This window comes from Bacillus rossius, chromosome 13 (assembly GCF_032445375.1).
Source record: "Bacillus rossius redtenbacheri isolate Brsri chromosome 13, Brsri_v3, whole genome shotgun sequence".
Classification (NCBI taxonomy): domain Eukaryota; kingdom Metazoa; phylum Arthropoda; class Insecta; order Phasmatodea; family Bacillidae; genus Bacillus; species Bacillus rossius.
This window is the reverse complement of record NC_086340.1, coordinates 24669398-24693365: the sequence shown is the minus strand read 5'-3', so window position 1 is coordinate 24693365 and position 23968 is coordinate 24669398. Positions and strand designations below refer to the sequence as shown.

Sequence of the window (23968 nt, the reverse complement as noted above, 5' to 3'; positions counted from 1 at the left end):
AAAAAATTTCAAACAATACATTCTCTAACATTGTACACACAAACATCCAAATTAAATATAAAACTGAATTTGTAATATTTTAGCAACATTTCTTTACTAAGAATTTATATGGCTGTATATTTACGGACTTCTTGTAATTTTCTAAAGTTATATATAAAATATTCCAATTGCATTTATTAAATTCCAAGAACTAACTGTTTAATATTCGTGAATCATTTTCAACATTTCCAAGAATTCTTTGCAGTTATGTCAGGTCTAAAATTACTCTGTTAGTTTAGCTACGAGGAATTCCCACAGTACGCAAAAGAAAAATAATATAATAATGAATACATATTAATATTTATCCGTGTTTGAATTATGGACCAATAAAAAAATTAGCCTCATTAACTTAAGCTAATTCAAACCTTTTTTAATATAAATATAATTATTTAAATTTCACATTAAAAATATATGTATGTTTATCAATGAAATATTTTTTTTGAGATTACCTATACAAAGAAACTTAGAACAACCAACACTATTAAAATTATTTTTGTTGAGTGTGATTTTAATGACTTTCAGTAATTATTATATGGAAACTTTTCCTTATAATTTACTTAATTTAAGTAATAAATGAGAAAATATATTAAAAATGGTTAAAAAAAACTAGAACTCCATTCCGAAATTTTCACAAGAGTAGGCAGAAACTCCTGTCATCTATTTTGTGTCTTTAATATAATTATTTGTTTTGTAATAATTATTTTTTGTAACATGATAACTTAAAACGTAAGAGTTTAATTAAATTACAGAAAATTTCTGGTAAAATCTTGGGTAAAGTAGTACAAAATCCAAAATTATTAAACTCATTTTTTGAAATATGTATAAGTGAATATTTTGGTGTTAATTTACTGGATTTTAAAGTCTTTCTATGGAAATGAATTGTTAATGCAATCCAAAGAGAATTGTATTAAAAGTTTACAAGATTTCATAAATTATGAAGTTTATTTGCATGGTGAAACTTTAATACGCTGTAGGTATCACAATTTCGAGTTGACAAAACCACTCACCTTCCAGATAGGTCGAACCTAGATATTTTGCAATTGAAAAACGTGGTGGACGTTACCATGGAGATGATTCTTTTCTCGGTTTACTCTCGTTTCAACCACATATTTGTCTCGTTTACGCTCGATTCCCAACTCTTCATCCCTCCTCTTGTCACATGACCCCGATTTGAATAAGACATTAGCCATAATAAAATAATTAATTTAAATCGAATGAATTTCAAATCGTAGAGGTTAACACTTTTTTTTTTAATGTTTATAGTAACTAAGCGTGATGTATAATTTATTCTGTATGCATTGAGAAAAATGGATTGTCAACTGTTCATAATGACATACAATAACATAGCAGTGCCCTAAGATTTAATTCATGTTAGGTGATAACCCGGGCAGGTTTACCAAGCATTTGCAAATAGAAAACAATATCTGAGGTCATGAGTCGATAAGCAAAAATAAATTTTGTTTAATGTACTTTGATACTAGGCTTCTAGCGTACACAGAAGAACTAGTTTCAACTTTTTTCAGGTGTTATTAATTTTTTTAGGATACTTTATACATACCAAAATAATTATTAGAGGCCTTTATAATGTCTTTATTAATATTGTGTACAAATCTGTAATAATAAAATAGAGCAAATTGGTCTTTCTATCTGTCTATAGTTCGCAAATCGCGGACATGAAAAAGCCTAGAGACTGAAAAAATAAAACTTTGATTTTTCAAGGTGGATCATTTTGTACCTCTAAGTGATTTTTAAAAATGTGATTCGGTTTTTTTTATAGCGATGTTCGACTTTTATTTTCCGATAATTTTCTGGCAACGGCTATTGCACTGTGGATGCTGTCTTCGTCTCCTGCAAAGGCTATTTATTAAAGTGATACTTTATTTACTTTCGGATCTTAATCTATTATTATCTGTAATTATCTTTGCCACCATATTGGCTCATTATTAGTTTTTAAAATGTGAATTTTGAGGCCTTTGAAGAGTGACGAATCCAAGCTGGCGTCTTTGTTTTATATTTCTCCCGGTTATCTTAAATATTACGTTATATATATTTCATAAGTAGATTTTCAATATTCAATTATTTTTTGTCTGAGGCGCAGTGACGTATGTACAAGGAGGGCACGTGTAATGGGCAGCGCGATAGTGTTCTGTCTGTTGACTTCCCCAGCGAAACACGGGTACATGAGCTAGTTTTCTAATATTTAAGGGCGTGTATTTTTCCCGGGAAAAAAACTGACCCTCATTAGACTGCAAAAAGGTTTGCATGCGCTACCAATTGGTCCCTTTTTAATTGGCACCCATCTGCAAGAAATGACATTGCCTTATTTGGCCGGACCATTCAGGACAACGCGTTTTATACCGCACTGGATGGCCATTGTTGGTGTGCTGACTGCAGACACGCAGCTGAAATAAACCCAGCCAACTGCAAAACACACACAATGCTATAGTGTTTTAACGCACAGCTAGTGTGAATATCATTTCACGAGAAATACACGGCCGTACTATTAATTTATTGGTACATAAAACGTTAAAAATAACACTTCTAAAGAACTTTCAGCTTATGTACGCTTTAAAGTAATTCGAAACTCATTTTGTTATCAAATATTTGACGTGTAAAATCTTACGTCTCGGTATACGGCATTTGGTGGGAGTAATTGTGTGAATGCGACGGAAGTCAAGGAACGGAAATGTGTAACCACCGTGCTGCTATCTGTGGCGGATGGCGCGAACCAAAGTTCACTAAGCCAATAGGAAAATTTTTAGTATTAAAGGTTTAATGAATTTCAACAAGATGGGCAGTTATTTTAATAAAATCTCTGGTCGAAAATAAGGTCCATAGCCGGGATTTCGTATTTATTCAAGTATGTTTCTCAGTTATCGGAGCCGTTTCATTATCTTAATATATATAAATCCAGTGTCCTGATGTTTGTTTCCAGTGAACTCTTCACCAAGTCAACCGATTTCGATGAAAATGTGCATTTATGTGTAGTTTTTTCCAGCTTGAGAGATAGGATAGTTTTTATTTCGATAATGGTCTTAATAATTTTTAATTAATAATAAACTGATTATAAATGTTGATTGGTGTTTAAGCGCGGGAAACAGTGGGTACTTCGTCTCCATGACATCGTTGCGTGCTCGAGAGTCGGGAAACCATCGGTGCTATTCGTGTTTTCTTCGGTACATTACAAAGCATTGTATTAAGTTTTTGTCAAAATAATTAATTTTCTTTTTATTTCATTTTATATAACTGTAAATAAGAGATTTGGTCTCATCCCCCCCCCCCCCAATTAATACAACCGTGCGAAGTCGGGTCGGGCAGCTAGTATAGTTTTAAATTTATGTCTACAATTTGAATTATTCGATAGTCGACGTAGCTGCCCCGACAGCGAATTCTAGCGGCGGGTGATTCGCGTCCAGAAATGTAATTGAAAACACATCGGCATTATTTGCAAGAATTTTACTTTACGTTAAATTTGGTATCCGAGTTTCGTATTGTAAGTGTATTCGCCACATGAGAACGCATGAATTTGCTCGTTACAGAGGTTGGATGTAACACATCACTAGGGGGGTAGTAGTGCTGGAAGCCTGGCAGACATTATTTTTTTTTTGCTCTTTATTTTTTGATAACTCGTCAAAATTAATACTTTTCTGGTAAAGTTCGCAGACTATTCGCGGCCATTGTCTGAAGTTGCTTGGCTTCTGGGTTGTAGCCAAGTCCAAGGCGTATATCATCACCCGACGATTCGGTCAACGTCGCAGTCACCATCATCAGGGTAGAGTTACCTACCTCGGTAGGTAACTCGTACAAGGCGAATATATCACCGAAGTTTTGGCCGACGTCCCAGTCGCCATCATCAGGGTAGAGTTACCTACCTCGGTAGGTATCTACCTCGTTAGGTATCTACCTCGTTAGGTATCTACCTCGGTAGGTATCTACCTCGGTAGGTATCTACCTCGGTAGGTATCTACCTCTGTAAGTAACTCTACCCTGATGATGGCGACTGCAACGTCGACCGAGACCAAAACGTCGGGTGACATATTCCGACTTTTGGGACGCGGCTACAACCCGGAAGCCAAGCTACTTAATGCTCCGTCTGGTTCTCAGTTGATCCAGTGTTGACGTGTTTTTTTTTGTTTTTGTTTTCTGCAGGCATCTCGATGCACAAAGGATACGCCTTCGTGCAGTTCACGAACCCGTTCGACGCCCGAGGCGCCTGTCTTGGGGAGGACGGAAGGACAGTGCTCGGACAGACGCTAGGTGAGTGGACGTCAATGCGTCGATCACTGCCTTCTTACAGTAAGCGCTTAGTGTCGGTAATCCTATATATGTACAGTTCCGCTAACGACTGACTTAACGGGGAAGCCTACAACTCACGTAGTTTCGGTTCCCTACCACGTTCGTGCAACTTCGGATTTCTCTCAAAAATTGAAATTTAAAAAAATCGAAGGGTTAGGTTAGGTCAGGTCAGGTCAGTTCAGTCACAACATGCTTGTTTTCATTGGAAACTTCTGATTTAGCGGCTGAAGTGGCGTTAGTACCAAAACGCAAAACTTCGTAAATCTTCGGAAATTCTTGCAGGGAACCGAAACTACGTGAGTTGTAGGCTTTCCCGACTTAATGATTGCGTAACGCCAAAGATGTATGTATACCTTGGAGACAAGCGTATCATGGAAGCACAAGTATTAGCCCACTCCATGATACGTGTATAAAAAAAGAAAATGGAAGTATAACAGTTGAGGAACATTCGTAATACTATAGGTACATAAGTGGAACATGTTTTTAGTTATTCGATTAAAACATTAGTTATATGTATCATTTTTCAAGACCGGTGAATATTTTTTTCTCCTTTTTGGAAATATAAGTATGCGTCACAGGGAATGTTTTGATATTTCGAATTGTGTACCTATGCCCTTTCCAAAAAAAATTGATTTTTTAATATGCTTATATCTTGAAAGTTTATAATTTTATAAAAAAATGTTTGTATTTTTGTTTTAATGTGTATAATATACGTTTGTATGCTCTAATTTTTTTGCATATTTGATTTTTTGTAGTTACGTCTTTTTGAATTTTTATATTATGTTCTTATATTGTGGTTACTTAATTTATTTCTGCTAAAATTATATGTAGATAGTACAGATGCGCATTATGTATATATTTTTTCAAATTTTTTTATCATTTCATGTATATATATCCAGAAATTATTTTCATTTGCACAATATTAAAACAAATTGAACTTTAAATGAAAATTACGGATGTATTAAATTGAAGTGGTTTTTTTTAAATACATACTTTTTCGACGGGTGCATTAGGCACCTGACAACCTCCTAGTCTTATATATAGCTACGCTCATCATTGACTGAATGAGCGCGTAAGGCTGTGTAAGAGCGCCTACCCGCAGAACGCCAGCGTGCGACGGGAAGTCATCCACCAAGAGTCAGAGGCCTGTCACTCTGCAACACTTTCATAATTTTTATATCTTTTAAGAAGTGCATTTGAATTTTTCACCAAAAGATGACGTTAAAATTTATAAAGAGGAGCTTTTATTTTTATTTAATTTGTGAGATTTTAATAGTTCCTTTACTCTTCTAATTTGAATACGTGAATATGGCGTTATAAGTCAATACAGATTATTGAATTGGGCGATTCACTCACAATGTAGTTTTTCAAGAAGTTCTTCATTAAAAACTATTTTTTTGATCATTATATATATCATAAATAATTTAATCTGCAAAATACTGAACCAGGTGGGGCACGAGTTACCCACCTGACTGCCTCAAGCGTCACAAGACACAATTATAAAAAAGAAAACACGTTATTAAATAGTGCAGAAATCCATTTGTATGATGCAAACAACATGTCTTTTATTTCATGAACAGTAAGGAACATCACACTTTGACAATGGTAATTACATGGCAGGCACAAGGCCTGATTCAAAAACATTGCAACGAATCGCTATATAATGTGAGTATGTAAATACTGTGGGTACGTTAAAATAATTAATACTGAAATGGCACACTCATCATACAGAATGGCCGTAAGACAGCTCATGAGAGCATTATTTCCGAAAATGCCAATCAAAACAGTAAACAATCCACAATTCCGTTCAGTGAATTTTGGAAAACCCAAAATTGATTTCGAACAAAAACCTGTTAACCTATAAGAAAGTAATATTGATATACATAATACCTCGCATTAATTTATACAAGACAGGTATTACACAGCTCGTAACCTAAATATCAACCGATGGATATTCGATTCTCAATCTTAAAAATTTAACATCTAAGAATAAAAGCAAAAAGACGACGAAATCATTTTAAAAGTGATAATTATGAGTTGCCCCTGGGGATCTGGTAAGACGTGGTAACAATCCAGGATAAAAAAAACGAGATGGCAAACAAAAGGGGCAGAAGGCCTGAATCACGCAGCCAAAGAGTGGCTTGAGTAAAGTTAAGTTCAAAAGCATCACAAATTAATTAAAACGGGCTCGACGGGCAAGGCGAACAGCGCAAAAAAAAAGTGGGCATGACCAGCAAACGCGAACATTAAGTCCAAGAACAGCAACAATGCCCAACAGCAGGCGCCACCGCCTGGAGTGGAAGAAATATATAGTTGAATTAGAAATGGACATGGCCGAGCACGCCTGCAAATACGCCTTACCAGAGACATGGGCGACCGCGACGGGAACCAAGACAGCTGCAAGTCGACAGAGCAGTGGAGCGGCCTGCTGACTTACTAGTAACCTGTTGGGTGGACGAGGGGTGGTAAGGAAGGTTTAGAAGGCCGGAACAATCTGGAAGGTCGAAGGAGGAGGAGGAGGAAGGAGGGAAGGGAAGGGGAAAGGAAGAAAAAAAAGGGGGGACGAGGCAAGGAAGGGAGGGGAAGGTAGGGAGGAGAGGCAAGATGGACTGGAAGCATCTGTCCATTCTTCAAAATATTAAAATTAATTGGAAATTTTAATACATATTTCGTGTATATTAAGTTGTTGGTTATATTTATCAGTTTTCAATGGGTGCCTTAGGGGCCTTACAACTAACTAGTAATTAAATAATGCCTACGAACTGTATGGTTACATCAAAAATTGAAGAAAATATACTGTCAATTTTTTTTTTGTATCTTAATAAGGAAAATTCTTGGAAACTCAGTTGCCAACGATATCGCTTGTAAAACTACAGTGCAAACTTTTGTAAAATTACAAAAGGTTCAAAGCTCTGCCTTGCAGTTTAACAAGTGATATCGTTGGTAACTGAGTTTCCGAGGTTTTTCCTTGTAAAAGTGCAAACGTTTTTACAGCGTTTCTATGAAAAATAATGGAAAACACCTTTTAATATTGATTCGAGAATAATTTTCGCGCTCTCTTTTAATATACAGTTATTAAGTAAGGCTTTGCAAAAGGACGTCTGATGAATGGAAGATGAGAGTTGATAATATATAATATTTCAGGCGCAATACAAATTTCCAGTTTTATGTTACAAACTAGTTTTTATTTTCTTTCACTCAAACATTGGAAAAACAAACGTATTCCGACCGCAAACCGATTGTAATTTTGTATGACACTCGTAAATTATTCATAATGAAGTACACCTCAAACATTTAGATTGGAAATAGAACATAGTTGATAAAATAATATAACGGAACATGTTTTATTGTAACGAACTAATAATTTTTGTAAGAATGTCTGTATGGACTTGGAAAATTCTTAATTGTTACGAAATATGTATTTTCCTCTCCATAATTCATTGTAATATTTTTTTATATTCTCCGTAGTAAATCTGTAGTCACATTCACTTTCTTTTAATTTAAGTTTAATATTTAGTAAAATAGTAAAATATGCCTTATTCTTAAGCTATGTTTTGTAGAGGAGAATATTTCGTTTAAACTATAGTAATTAAAAAGAATAATAGGTAACATAAACGCCCCTACGTATGCAGAGTTTTGAAAGAATTCTTTATTTTATTTTTTAAAATTCCAAGATTTCTAAGTTTTTTGTTATTTGGAGGACTATAATATTTATTTCATTCAGTACAATAATAGTTTTTTTTTTGAATTTTAGAATAATTTATCTACAGCTCACGTTACTATGTTTTAGATTAACAAGAGAATATAAAAGCAAATTTTTGCAAATAACTTTAAGATATTTTTACAACGCGGAAAATTTTTTTCACTAGAAACTATTTAACAGTTGGTTACTAAATTTGGACTTTTAGTGTCTGTCACATGAAGAAGTAATATACATTTTAAAATTTAATAAATGAACACACTTAAAAAAATGAAATTTTACCAAAAAAAGTCTTTCTCTATTTACGTATTTGCAGCCAAATATAACTAGTGTGTAAGGGGCATGATTTAGTAAAATTACGTAGCAAACCAAAATAATTCTCAACATTATTATTTTTTTAAATATTTAGATTTGCATCCATTAGAGGACTGTTTCTATCGCCAATGGTATTTTAAATTTTGGATCTTGTAAGAAAATATTGAAACATTAACATTAAGATGTTAATGTTTTGTTATTTAATTTTTTTCACTTATTTAAATATTGAAACCAAACAAAATATAAACAAAGACATTTAGAAAACATTGCTGGATTTCGAGGGAAAATAAGCGTGTTATTTTTTTTTCCAATGAAAGCACTCGAAAAGATATATCAAAATAAAAATGTTGTTTCGATAGTTGACGAATTTTATTGTTTGTTCACGAACGCAACCTTCGCGCAATTTTTTCTGACGGCCTTCCAGCCGCGGACAATGTGTAGAAAGAGCGAGCGATTGCGAACTGTGTAATCTACTCCTCCTACGGCAGCGCGGGGGTATGCAGCCCGCAGCACGAAGTCGCCACGCCACCCATTTCCCACGGACTCGAGCTCCGTACCATGCCGCCCCTGGCGCTTTGCAGCCCGCTTAGCACGCAACAACCCCTTTTTACCCCCCCCCCCTTCCCTATCCCAATTCAGACCCAGAAGGGGGAGAGTAGCCATTCCGGACTCGTTTATATTGTGCGCACGATAATTATGGCACGCCGGATATAAATTATGGTACACAAGTCTACGACATTGTCGTGTGCATTTGTGAAGCAGGAGTAACTATAGTACGCAGTTTGTGTACTAGAGATACATTATGGTATGCTCTGTTAGTAACTCACACCTTCCCTCCCACTTACTCCCCCTCCCCCCCCCCCCTCATCATCACCACCACCAAACTCCAACATCGGACATCAACCATTTCTCCCAGCCCCCACGGACAGTTTTATGTTTTACTGCTATTATGAGTCTCATTCTCGAGTCTGGCAATAAACTTTACCCACCCCCCCTCCCCCACCATACCCATGGCGAAGCTTTCCACCATTCACCACCTGACACCCTTTCCTCCCACCCCTTTCCCTTTTACTACAGGGTGACTACAAATATCTTTCTAACCTATATCAGGACTTTTTAAGACCTATAAGTAAAATTATACTACTTTTTTTTACATACCACTACAAAATAATTATAAGACCATTCTAAAATTTATAATAATATTTGATGTCAAATATTTGGTATAGATTGCTTCTTAACAGAAATAAATCATTTAAAACGTACCATCTACTGGATTTTGACATCTAGTAACTTAATTTTATATTTAAAAAAGATTTTTAAATTTTCTCTGAATTGCTATTTGTTTACATTAAATTCTTTATAAATTACGACTTTTAAAACAAATCATTGACTTTTTCTATATGATTTTTTGTCTGAATATACAAAAAAAAATCCATAGGATCTCCATTATTCCAAAATATTAAAAAAATAATTTCTACATTAGTGATAATGCTCTAGAAATTGTAAATTTTATTTTTTGATTGAGAGAATTTTAAGATTTAAAAAAATTGCAGTTTTTTACCAAAGCTCTTAACCAAAAAATAATTATATTATGTCTACTGATGGTCTTAAAGTATAGTAAGAAAAATTGAAAATAATACATAGTAATTCAACCATTTGTAGGAATGTGCCAATTTTTACATTGAGAAGCTAAAAAAGGTTTCAAAGATAATTTACACATAATTTAAGTGGAATATCTTCCACTAATTATGTTTAATGCGCAACTATAAACTGAAGAGAAGTATAAAAAATCACAACATAGCAAAAGATCGCTGGAAATTAAATTTTCGCGATTTCCAGCTCTGTTGATGCTTATCTGTTTAGTATTTTTTGAGAATTATTTGACCAGGCCTTTAGTTTGGTGACATTCATGACCATCTCTTCAGTTTAGTGACTTTATAACAATTCTTTCAGTTTTGTGACTTTTGACCATTCCACTCAGTTTCGCGACCAGTCCTTCAGTTTCGTGACTTTAGTGATCATTCCTTCAGTTTCGTTACACTCGTGATCATTCCTTCAGTTTCATGACTTTCGCGACCAGCCTTTCAGTTCTGTGACTTTTGACCATTCCACTCAGTTTCGCGACCAGTCCTTCAGTTTCGTGACTTTAGTGATTATTCCTTCAGTTTCGTTACACTCGTGATCATTCCTTCAGTTTCATGACTTTCGCAACCTGCCTTTCAGTTTTGTGACTTTTGACCATTCCACTCAGTTTCGCGACCAGTCCTTTAGTTTCGTGACTTTCGCGACCAGCCTTTCAGTTCTGTGACTTTTGCGACCAGCACTTCAGTTTCGTTGTTTTTTCGTAACTTGTATGCTACTTGTGGACATCCTGTATCCAAGACATGAACATTGTTTCTTTCTTTCAACACGGCTATGCCACGGAGGGCAACTTCAAGAATACACTTCTTGGCATCGGAATGAATTGGACGAGCCTGGATCGCTAAGAGTCGCAGCTAATCAAATATTAATGAGCGTCCGGTATTTCATTGCTCATTATGCAAAATAAGAAAATTTTTTCTTTCTGTTCTACCTCACGCACAATGTTTAATTGGAAGATATATATTTTAACTGCAGGTTTTCATGAAGAAATGTTTCGAAAGTAATTAAAAAATAATTATGTGTGTACCCAGCCGTAGAAAGCCAGAAAGATAAGTTCAAGTGAGTTACCGTAACGCGATTGGTCAGCCAAGAATTTTAAGAAAAAAAATAATTTCACAGATTTTATTTTAAAAGATATCAATAGAGTGTGGAGAAAAAAAAATTGCTACAGGACACAAAATGCAATTATTGCAAATAAAGCTTCCTGAATGACAAATAATGGTGCGAAAATGCAATAACTCAAAATCTGAGCATTAATAGAAGTTTCTTATCCCCAAAAAACATCTAACTACACTTTCGTGTGCTGCAGGATCAGGTATAAGTCCAAACTCATCTTGTTTTTGTACATAAACCAAATGTGGCACAGAATGATTGTTTCTACGTATGACCTAAAGGTTGTATTCTTATAAATGATAAATTTTATTTTCAGGTGTGGTGTCCTTTCATTGTATTGTTTCAACGATTCAATTAAATGATTCATGATTATAAAAATTATTATATAAACTTTGGTATAAGTTAATATCACATTACTAATTTTTATTTATGTTTTGAGAGTCATAAGTCCAATTTAAGTTTCAATCCAAGAATTGTTTGCATAAAATAGTGTTGTATGCAAATTTCTATTTACTGATTGTGTGTTCGTTTTCGGCTTATTTTCTTTTCTTTATTATTTTTAGTATATCAGTTATAATGAAAATTGAGTTCCTACAATTTTTTTTTGTTTTTTAAGGAAACTAATTTTTTTTTTTTTATAAATATCATTTTCAAATCATAAGTCTTGCAACCAAGACTACATACGAAGATATAGTCCAAAACCTCATACTCTACAGTCACAATTTTTTTTTTGTTAAAGTTAGGACAAAAATATAAATTATTCTCTATGTTTTAGAAGGTCATTAAATCAAATATTCTTAAAAAGATAACTTTTACAAACATATAACGATTTTAATGTTAGGGTATATGAATTAATTAAATATCATGAGCAAAAGCACGAAATTATAAATGAAAAATAACTTAAGATACTAACTCCTTAAACGTATGTGTTTGGTAGAGTAAATAACGCACACACACACGCATGGCTACATTAAATGAAATTTTTTAGACATTCTGAATCTTAATTAGAACCTGAAATGCTGAGAGAGACAGAGAGAGAAAGAGAGATAGAGGGAAAGATATAAATGAAGATAAAGAGAGAGATAGAGGAAGCGAGAGGAAGAGAAGGGAAGAGAGCGAGATAGAGATAGAATTAAAAATAGAGACAGAGAAAGAGAGAAAGAGAAAGAAAGAGGGATATAGAAGAAGAGAAATAGAGGGGCAGAGAGAAAGGAAGAGAGATACACACACACACACTTATAATCGACAGTCATTCATAACATGTTGGTGTAAAAGTGTGAAGGTTGTAACGATTTGTATGATATTATTCTTAAGAATTTATCGTAATGATTTGAAGTTCTTCAGCTTGAATGTAGCTATGACAGAATGTATACAGATTACGAAAGTCACGAAAATGAAATGAAACTGAAGGACTAGTCTCGGAATTCACGAAAAATCCCTAAATAAGCAGTAATTTTGCTGGAAGTCAAGAAACTATAATTTCATGCAGATTTGCTAACTTTCATTTTGTTTCTTGCCATCGCACTTAAGTTTATAGCCAGGTGTGGATATTATCTCTACAAATATTTAGCGCTCTAACTTAAAAGTCTGTACGTTCCCGCAAAATGTAGAAAATTTGATGTATTTGCTTTTATTTTATTTAAGTTTAATATGTATATTTAAAAATAACCATTTGATAAAAAAAACTTGTAGGGAAATTTTGTTAAAATTTTCTGATAAAGTCTTTAAATTGGTTCACTAGATATTTGTAGACAAACTGTATGATCTCCTGATAAAATAAAAATAAAAACAGTGACGCGTGCCAAAGAAATATTCCATGTGAGATAGTTTTGATCCTTCTCATTGTGTGTGTGCGTGTAAATTTGTTTTAAGGTGTATAATAGGAAAATGGGGGGGGGGGGGGAAGTAATATTGTCACTATAATCAGAATCAAAGAGGAATATTCTAACGCTGGAAATTTATCTTCAAGTCGGGCGACCATAAATCAACGGAAAGCGATACAAATATGTTTATAATGTATAAATTTTCTTGTAGTCAGCACCATAATTATTGGTTTAAGGGAGAAATTGCTATACTAGGTCTTGTTGACTATGTTAGAAATTATATGAGCTTTCAACAAATATATAATGTTGAAGTTTTTTTTTTTTTTGCTTGTTTGGCTAAATATTGTATGTTCAGTGTTTTATATTGTATCTGCGATTTTCACCCTTCTGGTCACACCATTTCTTTATTCTATTACACAAATTATGCGTTTTCAACAACAGTTGGCTATTTTTAATTTATGACAGCGAAAACGTCAGAACTCATGACAGCCAAGAGAAAAAATAAATATCACAAAACATATTTTCAGGATATTTTTTTCCATTGCAGGCAACAACGAGAATTTTTTTTTGGGGGGGGGGCGGGGAGAAAGGGGCACTATACCAGCAGGCCCTTTTTTTTATTTTTGATGATCGAGCTTTGTTAAGAGCTTAGGGCGCTATCCACGCTGGCGCTCGTGATATACGGGCGGACATCACACAAGATATGAGATACCACAAGGAGAAAGGAGGCCAAGGAGAAAGCGAAAACCTCCATGTCCAGAGAGGTCGGAAATCTCCGCCCATTCTTTCTTGAGCGCGGGCACTCTCTCGCTATTCTCCCTCCCGGCGTCTTTTGCGTTGCCGGGTAAAATAGGGAACCTTACAATTCATTTAACCCGAGTCAGACGCCCGAATTAACCCCGTTCTTCTATGTTCGGATATTATTTTTTTCTGTTGAAAAAGTAAAACTTACATAGGTTACTTTATGTCTGTCACATAAATAAAGTTCTTGCAAATATTATTTTTTAATATTTTTTGTTCTGGGAAGGTAGGTTTTCACAAGTTGTTATCATAATTAAAATATCAAGTGGATTTTGTTAGGACAGGTACATTTAAAACCTACGAAATCTTTCAAATGTTGTGTTTTTTAGGAATATATAAAATCCGTTATAATTTTTGTCAACATTTTAAACAATATCTTAAACTTTTGGCTGAATAGTTTCTGATTTTTTAATAACACGGTGTAAAATAATAAAAACTAAAAACTTATTTACTATAAAATTCTTTTGAATTTATTTTAAGCCATGTTAATATTTTCATAAACCTTGGTCCAAAGCAAATTTTTATAACACTTTGTATTAGTGCAGAAGATGAAAATAGTGTTTGAAACTAAAAAAAAAAAAAAAAAAAATAGTAACTTAGCAGGCATATTATTAAATGTTCCATCGATCATTTTGGAGTGTTGTAGAGCATATTGTATGCCATGTACATTAAGTTCTTAAAATATTCTAGAGAGTTATAGAAGTTTCCAGAACATTGCAGGAAGAAATAAATACTTCAAAATCTACCTACGCCTGTAGTCTGAGCTGAAATGAATTATTTTATTAGGAAACTTCTTAAAAGCCGGTAGAGTGAGTTGAAGCAATGTCGTTATTAGAACGCAACGATAAAGCGTAACAAAAACATGTGTGCGTGGAGTCCACGCAAGACAGAAGTGAAACTTCTAGCTTAATATAAGTTTTATTGTATATAGGAAACAATATTCTCTTTGGCTGAAGTCGCATATAAACAAATATATGCAAGTATACGAGCGATAAATTATGCTGTTGTGCAAGTATGCTAAAGTGAAAGTATGCGAATACATAAAATTACAAGTGTGAAAGTATGGAAGTGTGAAAGTATGCAAGTGTGAAAGTATGCAAATGTGAAAGTATGCAAATGTGAAAGTATACAAATGTGAAAGTATGCAAATGTGAAAGTATGCGAGTGTGAAAGTATGCAAGTGTCAAAGTATGCAAATATGCAAGCAATCAAGTGTACTAGAGTGCAAGTGTGCAAGCATGCAAATGTGCAAGTAAGTGTTCAAGTATGCAAGTATGCTGCTTCATTTCTACCTCCCGTTTGTCGTCTCCTCCTCTTTTGGTTCCCCCGCCCCGTACGTAACTATTCCCCTCATGCGATCGGAATTTTCATAACCCACGAAAATTGCAGCAAAGAAGTTTCACTTCAAAAATAAAAGGTAACGAACGCTCAAAGCAAATGTTGTAGAAAGTTATACGCAAGCAGTTTTTCTTCGCCACACTGGCTACAAATTGTGAACCTCCAGAATGAACCATCTTTGTGAAGGTAACTTTATTAGCTATCAAATTTGCTTGCCAAAAATATAGCTAGCAGTAACCGCGCTGCAATGGCATGCTCTTTCAAACATGTTACCCTAGTATACTTGCGCAGTTTAGTATTTGCGCACTTGCATAATGAATACTCGCTCGCATTCATAGGAACTCACCTGTGAGCTTGAATTCTTGCACATTTGCACACGTGTTTCAAATATTTGTGTAGGCTAACCTACAAATCTTTTGTCCCTCTATCAACGAAGTTTCACTTCAAAAATGTGTGGTGGTCATGCGTTCTTTATAGTCTTCCGACAGCGAAGTTCACGGACAAGCGAGAACTTAGTTGAATTTTTTTCCCCTAACATTAGTAAAAACTAAGTGCATGTGGGAGGGGTCTAGAGTATGGAATAAGTGCGTCTCAGGCCGAAACGTTGGTAAAATATTTGCCTTCGACGTGGCTAGAACCAAAAAGCAATGCAACTACTAGGAGATACTGTAGGTATATCTGGCTCGCTGACACTTGTATCAATCCTGCTTACACACACTGAAGAGAGATTAATTTTGACTGGATTAATTTAAACTATGTAGGCAAGCGGATAAATAGTAGATTTGGTTGCTGCTGTCAATTCAACAATATCTATCCAAATTTTGGACAAGAGCCCAAATTACATCAAGCAGGCCGAAGCCTATACGCCTTAATCATGCAGGATTTAAGTCATGCAACATTGCTGGGAGGCTAAAAGCCAGCCATAGCAGCGATTGAGTCATGACTAACTATGCAACGCATTTAACTCTAAACTTTAACTAGATAAATTGGGCACAGGTAACACCTGCATAGACACAAGAAAACCCATGGGCTCTTTCATGCGGGATGCAAGAATCTTGCACTAAGCAAAGCAGGTTGGATATAAAGAATTATGGTCCAGAAAGAAGATAACTTCGGGGTGTAAAGATACTAGTACTAAGAAAAGGTGGGAACTTGGACATTGCGGTCCACATTGGTTTGTGGCAGGGATGCGTTAGGGAACTGACCGGGGTTCAATGAATTCTCAGGGTACTCGGGGTAAAAATCGTCCGCTCTCCACGCAATCAGTCACCGTTATCCGCACAGTCTTAGCGGGGGAGGGGAGGGGGGCCAGATATCTCGGAGATACGTCAACGTTTAAACTGCGGCAATCAGCTTCTTCGTCTCTCCTTTTCAACCCCCCCCCCCCCCCCCCCCCGACCCGCGAATGCACAGGAAACAACCCACACAAAAAAAATCGTGAGCGATTCTTTCAGTACTCGACAGAGATGTGTTAACGTCTAATCTCTGTAACGATCAAATTCGTGTGTTATCTAGTTGCAAATACACTTATAATAAGAAATTTGTCACGAAATTGAACGTATAATTCTTTAAAATAATGCCGAGCGGGATAAATATGCGCAAATTTCGTTTTCAACTATATTTCTTGACGCGAGTTACCCGTAGTTTCCGCACTAAATTCGCTGCCGGAGCAGCTACGTTGACTATCGAATTATTCCATTTGTACTACCGAATTTCTATACTACTATATAATGAAACGGCTCCAATAAAAGCTTAAAAAATACTTGAAAATTTCAAACCCGTTTTTTTGGACTTAATTTTCGTCAAGGAATTTAATTAAAATAATGCCCAGCTTGTTGAAAATCATTAAACAGTTAATAGTATGACGTTTCCCTTTGGCTTTGTGAACTTTGGTTCGCGCCATCCACCACAGATGGCGTAGCTGTTGTTCGAGGTTATGTATTTGCTGTTTTAAGAAAACTTTATGCAGGAGAAGTTAACCGTGGTTACACATTTCCGTTCCACGCGACTTCCGCCCCATTCACTTAATTACTCCTACCAAGTGGGGTATGCAGAGAGCTGAGATGTTACACACAAAAAAAAGGGCTCAATTGAGCGTTGCTCGAAATAATCACGTGTCTCCTGTGAGTAAAGACAAACGACGAGACCTGGCTGGATGAAACCAGAGACAAACATTGAGCTCACATTCTGGCTGGACACGGGTTTGAATACCTTCTCCGTCCATGCCTGTATTTCGGTTTCCCGCAATTTTCCGAAATCAAAACGAGGCAGTGACGTTTCCCGGGGGTAGGGGGGGGGGGGTGCGTCAGTGAGTCAGCACCCCTACCTTTTTTCAGGATTTAAAAGAGAAAAAAAAAACAAGCGAAGAAATAATAATATAATTGCAGTTACTTAGCTGCGTACATAATGTTACAGATATATCATATTTGAAGGATTATTCGAGTCCTTACTGGGCTAAAATAATGTATTACCCTCGCATTATTACCCGACAAGCTTCATACGCTGTAGCGACAGGAATTGTGTTTACAAAGTAGTCTATGTTTAATGCTTTTTTTGCACACGTATCTTCCGTACAAACTTGACATGTGTGTTTCATGTATCTAATGCAGTTAAAAAATTATGTATGTATGGTTTGTTCTAACGAAATCAAACAACTGACTTAATACCAAAGTATGAAAAACCAAAGAATTGAATAATTATTTTTTTCTCAAAAAAAACTCATTACTTAAATTTCTATGTGTAAACCTGTGGAGTTATAAATTAAACTACTCCCTGAGGTTTTAGCATGACGAACGATTTTCTTTTGAAATTAAACAAAAAAGAAAGCTTACTAATAAAAATTTTTATAATGGATATACTGGACCCTCTACTTAATAAAAAAATGGTCACGGTTTTGAAGCAAATACTCGAATGGATCCTGAACACGCGCCATAGACAATTCCGTCCCCGAATTGACTTTAACTATTGTGGCATACGTCAGTCAGAGTTTTCTTGTGGCGCTGACAATTCTCACAAATATAAATTTTTTACCACGATTGTATTAACTCATTTTCCTGTCTGTCTGTTTGTTTGTGTGTTCGGTTAAAATGTTGCAATCGATATGAAATTAACTTCCCGGCGAGCTAGATGCTTCAAACTTTAAACATAACTCAGAACTGGATGACAATGCACACACAAGACTAAAATCTAAAAATAACAATTTACATAAAAATTTATATACCACGTTTTAAAATGGTCCAAAAATTAGAAAACAATTTCTCCTAGTCTTACACAGATTTATTTTATCCCAATTCATCTTAATTCAACACACAATTCATCACAATTCAACACGATTCATTACAATTCATTAAAATTCAATCCCATGCAGATTCCTAACCGCATACAGATTTTCCTGAAAATTTGTGATTGTGAATTTTTCATACCTGTGAAAATACTTGTAAGATTTAAAACGTAAAGTGTGAAAGCGTAAAGAGCGAAAGCGTAAAGCGCATGCAATAGATAGTTAAAAACGTGGTATAGGGAATACTATTTTATTTTTATTGAAATAATTGTTTTGTTAGCCCAAGCTAAAGTTGAGGCTTAAATACGTGTTGATTATTAGAAATGGTCAGCATTTTATGAACAATTTTAATACTAAATAAGTCTTAAAAAGTTAAATTAACAATGCTATTTCGGTAACAAGAGTTAAAATCAAATTTCAGTCCATTTAATTGCACTAAGTGCGCCATGTTATAATTCCAACGAATGTTTACGTAATTCGTGTTTTTTACGTATTTTTTTAATGTAGCCTATATATAAATGAAGCGGTGGGAGTATTTATAATTATTACCGTAATCAATTTTTTTAAAAGTCTAGGTATTGAAACAATCACTGTTATTAGTTGCAAAAAAACTCATTTTGCATTTTGTAATAATGAATAATTAACTGTGAAATGGTTTAATGAATTATAACAAACATAGCAAATAATTAAAAGAATTTTAATTGAAAAATAAATCATATTTAAAAGCATACCACACGTTAATAATTAAAGTAAATAAGTAAATGTTTGCTCGCTTACTCAGGTTGAATCAGAAGTCGATCAACAGTATTCTGCTGTTGGTTCATCGTTAAAGAAAAATGTTGAAAACGTAAAACACAAATTGTGGTCTAAAGTTTTTCCCAAGGCTGGTACACGCCTTGAAAATTTTAAATTTAACAACTTTCTTATTGAAAATAATACAGACAGTATTTCAGATGCAACATTTCGCTGTCATAAAATAACTTATTTGAAATTATTGGATGTTATTTTCCATAAATTTTTTTGGCTTTTTTTTTTAAATCTAAATGTTTCGAAGAAGAAATTTTACGACAGCAACAAGTTTTGAGATGATAGAAGAAATTTTTTTCAGTGAAACTTCATCCAGACACTCTTGTGTTACATGTTTTCTAATGTATGTTGTTAGACTCTAAATTAAAAGACTTGTGCCAGCAATGGGAAATACTCACTCGCCATGTAGATTTTTCCTTTCGTTTCCTACAACAATAATTTAATTAAAGGACTATTTCTAACTATTAAGCTCTATAGCAATTGTTGTCCTGCCACAGACATTTTCAACTGGCATTCACTTAGTGCAAGGAGCTAAAATTTTTAGAAAAAGCCGGTAAATAAAAGTTGTGATAGAAAAACTATGGTGTGTGAAACGGACCCGTAGACTGTGAGTAGTAAATATTTTTAACTTATTTTTTTTCCCCATGATCAACCTGCAGCCAAAGTTCATCTGTTAAGTTCTGTATGGCCCTGTACTTTATTATGAAAACATTTTAGTTCTTTAAAATTAAATTACCTTACATCCCGAGTACCAAATCCTTTACGCTTGTTACAAAGATTATTTTTGAAGTGAAACTTCTAATGCGACTTCCAACAAGGTAGCGTTAAACGTTTAACGCTCCTGGGGAGGGGGAATAGAAAGAGACAGAGCGAGAGTAAATGCGTATTCATAGCCACATAAATAGTGAGTGTGTGTCTTTCTCTATGTCCACAAGGTCTCGCCGCGTCAATTTTCTCCTTGGGGCGAACCCGTCCGCTTAATTAAATAAACAGGTTTTATCGTTGAATGATTTCATTATTTATTTTAGTTTGATTTGATACAATATGATTTCAGTAAAAATCAATTTCTACCCCTTCCTATTTTCATTTCCACATTACGAAGTTTCACTTCTTCCGCGCGGAGGGACTCCACGCACTATTTTTTTTGTACTTTTGAGAGTGAAGATGTATAAATCCATCTCCATCCTCCCCCCCCCCTTTACAACCCAGCACACGCAGTCACGTGTTCCGTCCTCATGTCTCCATGGGGGAGTGCGATTTTCAATCCAATCCGCAGGGCGTCCCCAGAGACGAAACAGCCGGTAGCGAGTGAAATGGTTTAAGCCGAAGAGAGACAGACAGAGAGAGAGAAAGAGACGGAGACAGAGACAGAGGGCGCGAAGGGATTTGCACATTCATCAATCAATAGGCCCCCCAGAAGTGATCATTCAATAACGCGAAAAGCCAGTGTCGGAAGCTGCACTGTTGTTCTCGGCAGCGAACACACCTACATTCTCTCTCTCTCTGTCTCTCTCTCTTGTACTCTCTCACTCTCACACACACTCTCTCTCGCGAAGACATCTGCTGAGCTCATGGCGAAGTGATTGGGGATGCAATTGAAGCTTGTTTGCAGTTGATTTTGTTCTCAGCTAGCTTAAGACTGCGTTTACGAACTACGCAAGGAACGCAACGACGCAACAGCGCAAACAGCAACCAACGCAAGAAAGTCACGGTCGCTTTTTATAAAGCATGCAAGTCGCAAGACGTCACCAAACACATAACTTAAAAATATTTAACAGCAGAAAACATATTTTTACCCCGGCTTCTTTCGATGATTAATATTTATCTCGAAAACAATTGAAATTGTTCAAATTTTGATTTTAAAAAGTTAATTTTTTGCCATTGTGTGAAAGTTTTAACAAGTGTAACCATGATGTGTACAACAACAGAAAAAAAAAATGGTCTTCTATGCACATAACGTTTGCACCTGTAAAATGTTTTTGCAACACTTCTTTTAAAATTCGCCAAAGCGCAAGAAAAATGTAAGATGAATAATAAAATAATTTCTTTGCGCTATTGCTAGGGGCCGGAAAAATTAGCGCGTTGCTGTGGATGCTAATATTTTTTTTTGTGTGTGGCAGTGGCGTACCCGATAATAGGGGCGTGTGCAATGACTACATAGTGCGACAGTAACGAAGCCCTGGTGCACCGGCTATATAACATGTAAATGCGCGCGTGTCCACGTGTTGAATGAGCCGAGCGCGGGAGTAACGCGTGCCGGGCAAGTATCGCCGAGTTGAGCGAGTGCAGGCCTACATACATCCAACGCGCAGGGGCTATGGACGGGTCGTCCGCATGCAGTATTCAGGGGCGGGCTCCCAGGCTCCGAGGGTCGCAGCTGCGGCGCTAGGGGTCCACCCTGTTAGCGGGCGGCGTGATTGCCGCCCGTGCATTACACCCCTCTAGCTCCGCCACCCCTTTACTGTCCAACCCCCCCGCGCGTATCGTTTATTAATTGGCTCGCAGCGGCTCTCGCGCGACCCCCCAACCCACCCATCCCACCCAGCTACGCCGAGAAGGGGAGAAGGGTGGAATCTGCTGCAGTCTGGAACACGCTGTATACACGGAGCCAAGCTGAAGGGGAGAAGGGGGAGGTCTGTTGCAGTCTGGAACACGCTGTACACACGGTGCGAAGCTGAAGGTTAGAAGGTGTGAGGTCTGCTGTAGTCTGGAACATGCTGTATACACGGAGCGAAGCTGAAGGTGAGAAAGGGGTGGTCTGCTGCAGTCTGGAACACGCTGTATACACGGAGCGAAGCTGAATGGGAGAAGAGGGAGGTCTGCTGCAGTCTGGAACACGCTGTATACACGGAGCGAAGCTGAATGGGAGAAGAGGGAGGTCTGCTGCAGTCTGGAACACGCTGTATACACGGAGCGAAGCTGAAGGTGAGAAGGGGGAGGTCTGCTGCAGTCTGGAACACGCTGTATACATGGAGCGAAGCTCATGGGGAGGAAGGGTGAAATCTGCTGCAGTCTGGAACACGCTGTATACATGGAGCGAAGCTGAAGGGGTGAAGGGGGAGGTCTGCTGCAGTCTGGAACACGATGTATACATGGAGCGAAGTTGATGGGGAGGAAGGGTGAAATCTGCTGCAGTCTGGAATACGCTGTATACACGGAGCGAAGCTGAAGGTGAGAAGGGGGTGGTCTGCTGCAGTCTGGAACACGCTGTATACACGGAGCGAAGCTGAATGGGAGAAGAGGGAGGTCTGCTGCAGTCTGGAACATGCTGTATACACGGAGCGAAGCTGAAGGTGAGAAGGGGGTGGTCTGCTGCAGTCTGGAACACGATGTATACATGGAGCGAAGTTGATGGGGAGGAAGGGTGAAATCTGCTGCAGTCTGGAATACGCTGTATACACGGAGCGAAGCTGAAGGTGAGAAGGGGGTGGTCTGCTGCAGTCTGGAACACGCTGTATACACGGAGCGAAGCTGAAGGGGTGAAGGGGGAGGTCTGCTGCAGTCTGGAACACGATGTATACATGAAGCGAAGTTGATGGGGAGGAAGGGTGAAATCTGCTGCAGTCTGGAATACGCTGTATACACGGAGCGAAGCTGAAGGTGAGAAGGGGGTGGTCTGCTGCAGTCTGGAACACGCTGTATACACGGAGCGAAGCTGAATGGGAGAAGAGGGAGGTCTGCTGCAGTCTGGAACATACTGTATACACGGAGTGAAGCTGAAAGTGAGAAGGGGGTGGTCTGCTGCAGTCTGGAACACGCTGTATACACGGAGCGAAGCTGAATGGGAGAAGAGGGAGGTCTGCTGCAGTCGGGAACACGCTGTATACACGGAGCGAAGCTGAAGGTGAGAAGGGGGTGGTCTGCTGCAGTCTGGAATACGCTGTATACACGGAGCGAAGCTGAATGGGAGAAGAGGGAGGTCTGCTGCAGTCTGGAACAAGCTGTATACACGGAGTGAAGCTGAATGGGAGAAGAGGGAGGTCTGCTGCAGTCTGGAACACGCTGTATACACGGAGTGAAGCTGAACGGGAGAAGGGGGAGGTCTGCTGCAGTCTGGAACACGCTGTATACACGGAGGAAGCTGAAGGGGAGAAGGGGGAGGTCTGCTGCAGTCTGGAACACGATGTATACATGGAGCGAAGTTGATGGGGAGGAAGGGTGAAATCTGCTGCAGTCTGGAATACGCTGTATTCACGGAGCGAAGCTGAATGGGAGAAGAGGGAGGTCTGCTGCAGTCTGGAACACGCTGTATACACGGAGCGAAGCTGAAGGTGAGAAGGGGGTGGTCTGCTGCAGTCTGGAACACGCTGTATACACGGAGCGTAGCTGAATGGGAGAAGAGGGAGGTCTGCTGCAGTCTGGAACACGCTGTATACACGGAGCGAAGCTGACGGTGAGAAGGGGGAGGTCTGCTGCACTCTGGAACACGCTGTATACACGGAGCGAAGCTGAAGGTGAGAAGGGGGTAGTCTGCTGCAGTCTGGAACACGCTGTATACACGGAGCGAAGCTGAATGGGAGAAGAGGGAGGTCTGCTGCAGTCTGGAACACGCTGTATACACGGAGCGAAGCTGAAGGTGAGAAGGGGTTGGTCTGCTGCAGTCTGGAACACGCTGTATACACGGAGCGAAGCGGAATGGGAGAAGAGGGAGGTCTGCTGCAGTCTGGAACACGCTGTATACACGGAGCGAAGCTGAATGGGAGAAGAGGGAGGTCTGCTGCAGTCTGGAACACGATGTATACACGGAGCGAAGCGGAATGGGAGAAGAGGGAGGTCTGCTGCAGTCTGGAACACGCTGTATACACGGAGCGAAGC

General features: G+C 37.5%; 1 protein-coding gene across 3 annotated transcripts in view; it reads left to right on the top strand.

Annotated features, from left to right (window-relative positions):
- Positions 1-23968, top strand: part of LOC134538386 (uncharacterized) — an 835281-nt gene that overhangs the window by 463796 nt on the left and 347517 nt on the right. For all 3 annotated transcript variants that reach the window (XM_063379668.1, XM_063379669.1, XM_063379667.1), the window contains one exon: positions 4189-4296. In XM_063379668.1, coding sequence (XP_063235738.1) covers positions 4189-4296 — 108 coding nt within the window. The remainder of the gene's footprint in view (positions 1-4188; positions 4297-23968) is intronic.